General features: G+C 33.9%; 2 protein-coding genes across 4 annotated transcripts; both read left to right on the top strand.

Moving 5' to 3' along the window:
- The first annotated feature begins 6,694 nt into the window (after positions 1-6,694).
- LOC108372211 (transmembrane protein 184C-like) lies at positions 6,695-9,135 on the top strand. 3 transcript variants are annotated; one of them, XM_017627853.1, is made up of 5 exons: positions 6,705-6,904; positions 6,970-7,040; positions 7,093-7,186; positions 7,316-7,721; positions 7,857-9,135. In XM_017627853.1, the coding sequence occupies exons 1-5, from the start codon at positions 6,755-6,757 to the stop codon at positions 8,120-8,122; spliced, it is 987 nt and encodes a 328-aa protein (XP_017483342.1). In that variant the 5' UTR covers positions 6,705-6,754; the 3' UTR covers positions 8,123-9,135. The 3 variants fall into 3 exon arrangements, with proteins under 3 accessions (XP_017483341.1, XP_017483342.1, XP_017483343.1); XM_017627854.1 differs by having other exon boundaries at positions 6,714-6,904; positions 7,860-9,135; XM_017627852.1 differs by having other exon boundaries at positions 6,695-6,904; positions 7,316-9,135.
- Positions 9,136-10,612: 1,477 nt separating this feature from the next.
- LOC108372208 (uncharacterized) lies at positions 10,613-11,424 on the top strand (the record flags this gene model as incomplete). Its single annotated transcript, XM_017627848.1, has 2 exons — positions 10,613-11,108; positions 11,173-11,424. Coding segments are annotated over exons 1-2 (435 nt in total), but the record flags the coding sequence as incomplete, so codon positions are not given.
- Between the last annotated feature and the right edge of the window lie 6 nt (positions 11,425-11,430).

Genomic DNA, 11,430 nt, shown 5'->3' with positions numbered 1-11,430 from the left:
GTTTAGGCTTTGTCATTAACTCTAAGTTGTCCTGTTCCGACCACATTAATAGTGTCGTCAGTAGTGTGTATTCCGTTCTGCGTAGGTTGAGAATCTCTGCCTCATTTACGCTATTGGTAACTAGGCGCAAGCTAGCTAGACAACTCATCTTGCCCCACATAACGTACTCTGAACTTGTCTACAGCAAGTTTGACTCAATCTCGTCCCACAAAATCAATGTTATTTTCAACAATGTCTCCCGTTACGTGTATGGTTTAAAAAAGTTCGACCACATATCCTTTTGGAAAAATGAAATTTTGGGGTGCAGCATTACTGAGTATCTTGCCGCTAGGAACTGCATATTTATATATAAATTATTAGAATGGAAATCTCCAATGTATTTATATGAGAAGCTAAATCCAACAAAATCCAGTAGACGCCACAACCTGATAGTCCCTAAATACACATATCTAGCCTCATCGAGATTGTTCTTCATCAACGCTGTGAGACTCTGGAACAATATCCCCGAGTCCGTTAAATCTATACTGAATAGGAGTAACTACAAGGCGATAATACTTAATTACTTCAAGTCTATGTAGTGAGTACGATTGTGATAAATAATTTTCCTTTCTTTCCTCTCTTCTCTTCATTTATCTTCTCTGGTAGTCTTCATATTTTATTTTATTTTAAGAAAAAATGTAAAAAAAAAAAAAAAAAATTCACATATAAGTGATTCTTCTTTTTAGTTGTAAGCTCACTTAATTTTAGTTTTAGTTCAATTCAATAATATGTTACTTAATTAAGTACATGTACTATTAAAAGATTATTGTCTTACATGTACAAACACTGTTCCCCCATAAATAAATAAATAAATAAATAAAATGTAGAGAATTACAGGAATTAAAATCCCTGCGGTATTCCAGAAAAACAATTTTTTTAAACAAAATTTCAAAAAAGCCTAAATTTTAATGGAATGAATAAGAAATATATGTAAAAATAGGTTATTTTTATTAGTTTAGTAAATAGTACAGGCTTTTATCTTTTAAAATAAAAACCTGCTCATTTTTTGCACTTTCTGGAGTAATGCGTTTTTCGATAATGCATAAAATGTTTTTTTTTATTTTTTGCCAGTGCCTTGAGATCTGTACGATTCGTTCCATGTTCAAAAATGAAGTGTAAGATTAAAAAGCTTGACCTGTGGACAATCGAAGGTTTATTTTTTTTTAAGAGTTGCCACCTGTTAAGAAATTAGATTGTTAAAAAATTAGATTCAAATTTTTTTATAAGTTAAATCAATTATTAAGAGATGGGTATCAGTCGAAATGTATATTAACTACATGCATGCTGTTTAAAAAATCAAATTCCACTTGAACTAAAGGAATTAGGTAATTGAAATAGATAGGAATCACCATAAGGGAGTCAGATGAAAGAGGTTTAAGAAGGCTTTAGCATAAAAATATTACGAATAGGGTTGCCACCTATTTGTAAAGTTGAATTTATTTAAACTAAAATAATAATTACGTCAAACCATAGGATTACGCCATCGTATTTGTTATTTTATTACAAATACATACATTGTCAGTCATTGATTTGTTCTGATTACATTCCTTTTAAATTACTGGACTCTTAAATTAACTCAGGAAGGTTTTTACTCTTCACTTATTTCTTTCTGAATATGTCAAAGTTTTTAATTTTTCTGATACTCATATTGTTATACATATTTCAGTTACCTTATTCCCTTAATTAAAGTGAATTTGATTTTTGAAACATGTGGCAATCCTTCTACGTGTCGTTTAGAAGTAAAGTATTTTCAAAACTAGTTGAATTGATACCCATATTGTAATATCTAATTCATTTGGTTTATTAAATAATTTTAATAAAATTTGTAACAGGTGGCAACGCTTTTCAAAAATAAAAAACTTTTTTGCACATCTACAGGCCAAGCCCTGTCATTTGACACCTCACTTTTGAAAATAGAACGAACTATATGTACATACCTATGTAAAAGCCACAAGAACCCAAATTTTCAACTTCAAACTGCATTTACAGTGAAAGTATGAAAGCTATGCAAAAACAAATTGCATTCGTGAATTTAGCGTCCTCAATTTTACTAAGAGGCGAATTTTCATTTAAATCCGTCCATAATTCTGTTTTTGCCCACATTTTATATTGAAGGGAAGCACTGTGTGCCGGTTCGCTATTCGCGCGACAAACTTTTTAAAAACGAAGTAAATAAATATAAATTGTTACTAATTTTCATTACTTAACTTATTTTATTTTATTCATTTTAGTGCAGTTTTAACAGAAGTTTCTTGCTAAAAAATCCTTTGTAGCACTATTTTATTTTATTCCTTTGATTGTACATCTTAAATAAAAGCTTGTTTTTAAAATTATTCTTTTTACATTATTTTATTTAATTATTATTCTCGTATATACGTATATACATAGTTATCTCGTATATATTTACCCAAGGCGTATTCAACAAGGTAGAAGTGACAATTCAGTCGAGCTCTCTCATAGCTGACTGTAGTGTCAAAAAATGTAAACAAAAAAATTAACCCTTTGTTATGCATTTACCATATTTGATAAAACTCAACGGCCCGTAGCTATAGTCAAAATAGTCGACTCCTAAAGTTAAAAGCAGCTTTTTGACATAACTTTCAATGGGATATCTGTCAAAAAACGCGGCTTTTAACTTTAGAGTCGACTTTATTTTGACTATAACTACGGGCTAATATCTTTGAAATGAAAGTTTTTGTAGATATGAAAATGTTTAAAATCTCATTACAATCAGCTTCATTTTAGGTATTGCCTTTTCGTTTTAATGTAAATGTGGAAATGCATACTTACACAAAATTACACACTTAGTGAAACACACTCATTCATAAACCCATTTTGGCAATTTTCTTGCTTTTACTATGTTTTACCCAATGTTTTTAAGCATTTATTTATTTTATTCAAAAACTTAATTCTAAAGTATATTAGACATTTAAAAAAAAGTTTGATTATTCTAAATTTACATCAGAACTTAACTTCAATAGTTCAGCTATTAAATTTATGCAATTCGAAATTTCCTTTCCATTAAATTTATTAAAAGTTATTTTCAGTTTCTTTATGTCAACAAGGAATTCCGGTTTAGGTTTTGTTAGACCACCATTTGAAATTTGGTCTATCCATGTATATGAGTGAAAAATTTTCTCTTCATATTCGGTATAATAATTCCTGCACCTGGGAACAAACGCGTCCGCTTAGAAATACCCGGCTGCGATGGGCAACAAATAAAGTCACTGGCACTAAAATGGTCTTCGCGCACACGTGAAGACTCTCCTAATGAAGCTTTGATACTTCGGAGTTTTAAAATAACGCACAAGTTTGTTGTCCTGGCTCTTGTCAAACACAACATACCGCCCATAATTCCTTTTCATTTTATTATGTATTTAAAATCAGTTGCACAGCTAACAATTGAAAATTTATATTAAAAAAATTAAAATTTTGAATAGTATAGGGTTAAGAGTTGACATTTTAGTCGCAGTTCAAAAGAGAGAAATGTCGAAATCACTTCTACCTTGTTATGCCTTGATATTTACCTACATATTATACATTCAACAATTTTTATTGAGCTCGAGGCCGTTTTTTACAGAAAATTTATTGTGGAAAAGCAACAATAATTTGAAGAAATGGTAGAAGTGATAGCTATTTCGGAAATCACCACATTTCCTCATCAGACTTCTTTCAGTAAGATTCGAACCGACGATCCCACTGACTCAGCCAGTTGCCTATGCACCGTGCTAAGTACGCCTTGTAAATTATCGTTTGCTTTTTTCCACTATTTTCATTTTTGTTATGCCAACACAATCAAGCGCAGCTATTCCGCTGCAATTCACTTGATCATGTGGTTGTTGGTTTTGTTGGTTTGTGCTAATAATTCTATTTTTAGAATGCTTAACTTTTAGGTGTGCTCGTCCTTAAGTTATTTGTTTTTTGTTATTTTTTGGCCTTTTAACAATTATATTCAACAATTTTATAATGAGCTCGAGGCCATTTTTTAAATGAAAATTTATTGTGGAAAAGCAACAATAATTTGAAAAAATGGTAGAAGTGATAGCTATTTCGGAAATCACCACATTTCCTCATCAGACTTCTTTCAGTAGGCTTCGAACCGACGATCCCACTGACTCAGCCAGTTGCCTATGCACCGTGCTAAGTACGCCTTGTAAATTATTATATTATACATATTTATCTCATACATACCTACATATCGATGGTCCTCTGCAATGACGACACAATTCAAATAAATAAAATAAAATAAACTTTTTAAATAACTACCACGCTTTTATAAATGGACTAAAAGTAGAAAATAATATTTCTAAGTCCCATAGAATTTGTTTTGATAACTTTTGATTTTGAAATGTTAGCAAAAGTCATAAACAATTTATGAGATTGAAAACGAAAAACGTGGAGCGTGTTACAGACACTTGCACTTTACTCGTTGTATTTTTAACGTTCTTGTCAAGCTGTATTAAACAAGGTGGTGTTGGGCGACAGCTGAGTTTTTTGCCGTGGAGGCCATTACGTCAAAATGATGTGTTTGTTGTAACTCATACCAATGACAATATGGACATCAGCGTATAATTTGTTAGTTAGTCTGTTCCTTTGAACTTCGGACTAAAACCTGTGGAACTGTCAAACTACAATTTTACGCTCTCAAATGAGAGTAAACGGAGAACAGATGCAGAAGTGCATAGGAACGCGAAAAGCACTATTTCCTGTAAAAACGTCAGACGGTTTGTTTATATGTCATTGGTACTACACTGATTTGGCTGAAATATCTCTAAATAATTATTAAAATCTATACATATTCAAATATTTCGTTGTTTACTTCCATTTTTTAACAAATATAAGGTTCTTTGCTTTCACCCCCTGCAAGAACAGTGACTATCATTTGACAAATCATTTGAGTGGCAGGACTGATAGAGATTTCTGTCACTGGCTACCTACAAGTTTCTATCAAATTCTAAAGGGCAGTGTGAAAAATCTGATGTAAACATTTGTGTACATGTGATCTTCCGTCTTCCTCCAACTTATGGCCTTATTTAATGGGCTCTTTTTAACCAACGCAAAATTTGCAAATGTGTTAGTAAGATAAATGAGAATGTGTTAGTTTCCATCACACAATTCTTGTAGGGCCGCTTTCTGTTTTTGTTTGCACATGTAAATCAGCTGATCGTTTGACACTTTTCATGAACTTACAGAAAAAAACTCCGGACTAAATCCTGTAACTTCTGACTAGGAACAGTTGCTCAGTTACTCTCTCAAATGTGTTCCCACTTACAGGTTTTATGTCAATAGGGACGACTTCCTGTAAGTTCTGACTAAATCCTGTAAACCGGACTGCTATTGGAACAGACTAAGTGTAATTTTTTACTTATATACGGCCAACACCACCTTGTTAAATACGCCTTGGTTCTTGTATTTCAATTTTATATTATTTGTAGAAACGTTTTTACCCTTGATTTTTCCATTCATTGAGGAAAATTTTCTAGAAGATACAACTATAATTTTTTGAAGCGATCCGCATATTTTCTAAATTTAAATAAAAAATCATTTTTGTTTTCAAACATATAGTTTAGAATTTTCTTCCTCAATAGAGCGCATGCAATACAAAGCATTAATTTTAATAGACAATAGTCAAACTACATAAAATAGTAGACCTAAAATTTCTATAGCGCAAGTTGAGATCGATTTTAAGCGATCGTTATTCATATACCCACATATGTACATACATATATTTAGTCTGTTCCTTTGAACTTCGGACTAAAACCTGTGGAACTGTCAAACTACAATTTTACGCTCTCAAATGAGAGTAAAAGGAGAACAGATGCAGAAGTGCATAGGAACGCAAAAAGCACTATTTCCTGTAAAAACGTCAGACGGTTTGTTTACATGTCATTGGTACTACACCGATTTGGCTGAAATATCACTAAATAATTATTAAAATTTATACATATTCAAATATTTCGTTGTTTACTTCCATTTTTTAACAAATATAAGCTTCTTTGCTTTCACTGCTTTCTGTTTTTGTTTGCACATGTAAATCAGCTGATCGTTTGACACTTTTCATGAACTTACAGGAAAAAAATCTCCGGACTAAATCCTGTAACTTCTGACTAGGAACAGTTGCTCATTTACTCTCTCAAATGTGTTCCCACTTACAGGTTTTGTGTCAATAGGAACGACTTCCTGTAAGTTCTGACTAAATCCTGTAAACCGGACTGCTATTGGAACAGACTAATTACTTTTCATATCAATTCAAATTTATTACATGCGCCCACGCTTTTCATTTTCCATTTCATAAATTGTTTGTAATGACTTCTGCTAAAATTTCTAAATCAAAAGTTATCAAAACAAATTCTATGGGACTGAGAAATATTATTTTCTACTTTTTAGTCTGTTTATAAAAGCGTGTTATATTAAAAAGTTTTCTATTTTATTTATTTTCTACTTTTTAGTCTTCTTCTAAGTTGATAAAAGCGTTGTAAAAATAAAAACTGTTACTACTGTTAAGTGGTTCTTCTCTCCAATCCTTGTGTAATCCATTTCCAGTCCTTACTAAAGTAAGCAGTTAGACGTGAATTCTAGAAGGATTAAAGACATGAGTGACTTAACAGTAGTAAGGGTTTTTATTTTTTGAATTGTGTCGTTATTGCGCAGGACCATCGATATGTACATATATACAAAGAAACTTAGCGCGAATAATTATATTAAATTGGTGTAAATGTTATTTAATAGTATTTGCGAGCTCTGTGGTGTTTATGGAGAAGGAACCTTCGCGGGGAATGTGGCTTTTCCTTACATCATTGTGATCAATAACATTTCACAGTTTGTTGCTATGTACTGTTTGGTACTCTTCTATAAAGCTAATAAAGTAAAAAAAAATGTAGCTTGAATGAATTTGGAAACAATTCTCACCTTTCACTTTTATAATAACAGGAGGATCTTAAACCAATGAAACCGATACCAAAATTTCTTTGCATCAAGGCAGTGGTGTTCTTTTCATTTTTGTAAGTTTTTTAGTCTATTTTTTTTTAAGATTGATAATATTTTTTATTGCAGCCAAGGCGTAATATTGTTCTTATTAGCTTACTATAATGTTTTGCAACCTTTTTTCTCACTTGGAGACGATACGAATTTGGCGTCAATGCTGCAGGTATTTAAAAATGTTATAGTTGTGAATGCGCAGAAACACTACAATGATAAGGGAAATTAATTTAAATAACTAACCATTAGTCCCATTGTAATGTACATAATTTCCTTAAAAACTACGTGTTTTTTTCAGAATTTCCTGATTTGTATTGAGATGTTCATAGCAGCTGTCGCGCACATCTATAGTTTCCCGCATTATCCATTTCATATTAACTCGCCTCAATATTGGAACAACCCGAATCATAACTGGTGTCGTGCTTTCCTCTCTATGATGGACATCTCCGATATGCAACAAGATGTTACTGAGCATTTGGGAGTAGTAAGCAGCTCGATTAGTCGACATTTTCAAGGCCGCAGTAACTATCAACCTCTACCGCGGGGAACACGTCGTTCCAGTAGTGAGACGGAATACTTAATGAGCAAACGCCAAGATGGTAACAGCAATTCAGAGCGTATGGTAACTGGCATGCCGACAGCGAGTACCACTGTCGGCGATGTCATAGTAGTTAGTGGCAACAGCAGCGCTGTTGGACAATCAGGTAATAGAAAAAAAATTTCGCATTCCGCTAGTAAACCATTGGCTAAAGTCAATCGCTACGGAGCTACAGATAATCTTGTATTGCCTGATGGCGAGATCGCACTAACCACTGATTATACATCTCACATCCACTTAGCAGGCATACGCTCAGGACACCACAACACATCAGCTAAAACTTCGTTTGCCGTTAACACAGCAGCAGCAGCTGGAACGCATTCCAATTTTGGCATAAACATACAAAAACGTGAAGTGCACGCTCGAGAATACTCACCTCATCAACTATACGGTGGCCCTGTACCTGTTGGCAATAGCTTTTTGCAGGCACGCAATGTTGTTCCACATTCCAGCAGTATTCTCGATACGGACGACGATTTCGTTTCGCTAATGGGGGCTGATAGATGACATCGTGATCGAGAAAGTAAATGCCCCAGCCCAAATTACCATCCATCGGCAATCGAATCGACAGCAATATCTGTATCCGCGTCGCTGGATATATGTAGTAGTCTTAAACTATCGACACGTGGTAGCAGCAGCAGCAATTCCTCTGATGGGCTAAGCACATCCTGTTCTGAAGATAATGACACTGATAGCGACGACGACGGTGACAAAGATGATAACAACATTACCCTAAGGGACGTTAACGTTGCTGGCAATCGGCAGGCGGGTGTCTTTGGGGGAGATAACCTTGCTGCTGGTGGATATGTCAGTTTTGCTGGTGACGAGCAGCGTGAACGCAATCAAACGTTACTAGGCAACGCAACGAGACGATCACGACCTACTACCAACGAGCACATCACATAGATTACGCTGCGGCATCGATACTACACTTTTCTTATTATTTGTTTTATTATGCTTTCTTATGCAATTTAGTCAATTATCAATGATACTATTTTCGATTTATATATTATCGACTATTTGATGCTTTCGTTTCTTTACTAATGTTTAGATTATTTGCATAAATTGGCTATTTCGGAGTCATAGTTGACGGCTGTTAAAACCTTTTTACCATTTCCAAACTGAGACTATTTCAAATTAGTAAGGTAAAAAGAAGTGCATCGCGTATTATATAACTTTTAATTGTAAATCCAACATTTAGAAGAAATCTCAGTCATTAGTAGCGAAATTGTGTGGCCTTTCTTATACATAAATATTAAAAAAATAAGAAAGTGTTATTTTCTTACCAAGTAAAAATACTGCGAATAAATTACTTATAAAAAGAAACTGCTTCTAAAGCGAATCTACTCGCAATTTTATATTGAACATAACAATGTTTTTTGAAGTGAAACTTCTTTAGCGGCGGTTGGTTGGCTTGGAGTAACTTGGCAAATTCAACGAAAATTGCACACGGGAATGGTGCAACGGAAATTGTTGGGACGGAAACAGGTGCTTCTTGAGTGTATGCACATGGTATTAATTTAACAAAAACTTGCTAATAAACGGTTGAAGAATATTACTTAGAAAAAGACCAATACAAGAATGAAAGTAAAGGTGAGTACGTACATAGAAAAAGAAAAGGATAAAGACTGAGGTAAAAATAAAAACAAAAACAAAGAAGCGTAAAGATAAACGCAAAAATGAAGATCAAGGTAAATTTAAACACTTTACTTATATATGGGCAAAGGAGAAGGGCAATATATAGATGAAGAAAATGATAAACATAAAAGTAAAGCCAAAAATAAATACATTTAAAGAAAAAGATGAGGATGAGGATACCGATACAAGTAAAGATGAAGATAGAGGAAGGAAGATTAAAATAGGGGTAATTATAGAGAAAAGGGGCATACATCAAGATAACCAACCGTTCAGCTATAGAAAAACTAAAAATGCAGATTGCTGGTACTTTTTACGCTGATTTTAACTATATAAATATTATTTGCCGCAATTAAAAAGTAAAGTAGATATAAAAGGTAAAACAAAAAATTTTGATATTTTAAAATAATAATATTTTCTAAACTCCGCAACCGATTCAAAAGGTAATGATGTCAAAATCAAGACAACTAATTTATCTTCAAGCTGATATATAAAATGTGTATGCTTTTTTTATATTTTTAAGCCAAAAATATTATAAAACAAAAAAATTTCATAATTTTTTCATAAAATAACCTTTTTTTTAGAAAAGGTCCATAATCAATGCTAAAAAAAATTATATTATTTTAAAAGTGCAAGTTTTTACCTTTAATTTGATATACGTATTATATTATGATTTCCTTTTGAGTTTTCAGAATTCAGTGATAATAAAAAATATAAATGCATGTATGTGCAAATGCATATTGTAGTTAATTAAACGCGTTGGCTTTCCATTATGGCCGTTCGTTAAAGTGGCGGTGGGCGAAGGGCAAGTGGGCGTGACACCTCTAACCCACCTTTTTGGAGAGGGAATGAACCGCCATTGACAAAAATGCAACCCCCGACCATCTAGGTCCCCTATGGTTACCTAGGGACCCCTCAGAAAAATTGCCAAAAATCACAATTTTCATTTGCGTTTTTTCGCTTGAAAAATGTTCATTTGCGCAAGACATTTTTATAAAACACCCAGTAACCATAATAGACATCACTGGGGCGTCAGTCCCAGGTTTACCACACAGAAAGGGAATTCTAGTTACCTCATCCTTTCCCAAGGCTACATCACTGCGATGGTAACCCCAGTTGGTGCACACCAAAAGGAGAATTCTATTTGGTAAGGGTTATAACCCCTAAGTGCGGCCAAAGGCCGCCTACACAGAAAGGTGTTCTCTGCAAAAGGTGTTCAGCTCCGCTTCTTCGGCAATACAGAAAGGAGAATTCTACTTTGTAAGGGTTATGATCCCTAAGCGCGGCCCAAGGCCGCCTACGCAGTAAGAAGTGCTGGGCGAAAGAAACGTATGATATCACCCACACTTGTCACTTGCTTGTAAATGCTTTTAATTTTATTTTATCATTGAATTGTTAAACCTCAAAAGTAGATCATAATAAAATATGTATATCAAATTAAAGATATGAACTTGCACTTTCTAAATGATCGGCCCTATTCCCGTTGGCGTTGTCGTTTTAAAACGAAATAAAAACGACAAGTTGGCATCACCGTTGGCGTTATCGAAGTTTATCGGAAATATATCGGTATTCTCCATTTTGAAACGAAGATAGGAACGCCATAGAAACATTCGTCTACTGTCGTCCGCATTTTTTAGAACGAAAGCGAAAGGATTGCGATTTTAATAAAGTTAAAATGAAAATTACTACCGTGCAGCAATTTGAGGTTTTAGTTTCCGAAATGGAAAAGAATCCCGCGTACGCCAAAGGTTTTAGGAAGGGCATAAAACCTCTTAACTTCAACAGTTTTTGGAACGTGGTTGCGGAAAAAGTAAATCCTTTTGGACCTCCAGTTCGTGATGGAGAAGGTTGGCATAAAGTAAGTAAAATTATGTTAACAGTAAATATTACTTAAAACTAACGATTCTACAATTCTACTAAAGGTATGGAAGGACTTGAAATTCAAGGTAAAGAAAAAACTGGTCAACAACAAAACCGAAGCGAGAGCAACAGGAGCCAATAGACAAATGCAACTGTCTCTACTGGAAGAAGCGGTGGCAAATTTGTTGCAGTTTGAGCAGCAAATAAACCCCAAAGGGAGTGAGTTGGGTTTGGTTGAAGAAACCGAAATTGATGAGTTGCTTAACCTTGATGAAACGACTGCGAGTTCTCAAGTACAGGCAAATGCAGAAAACGCCGAA

This window comes from Rhagoletis zephyria, unplaced genomic scaffold, assembly GCF_001687245.7.
Source record: "Rhagoletis zephyria isolate East Lansing unplaced genomic scaffold, Rhagoletis_zephyria_1.1 Rzeph_scaffold_05542, whole genome shotgun sequence".
Taxonomy (NCBI): domain Eukaryota; kingdom Metazoa; phylum Arthropoda; class Insecta; order Diptera; family Tephritidae; genus Rhagoletis; species Rhagoletis zephyria.
The sequence above is the reverse complement of the archived record's forward strand: the minus strand, read 5'-3'. Positions and strand labels throughout refer to the sequence as shown.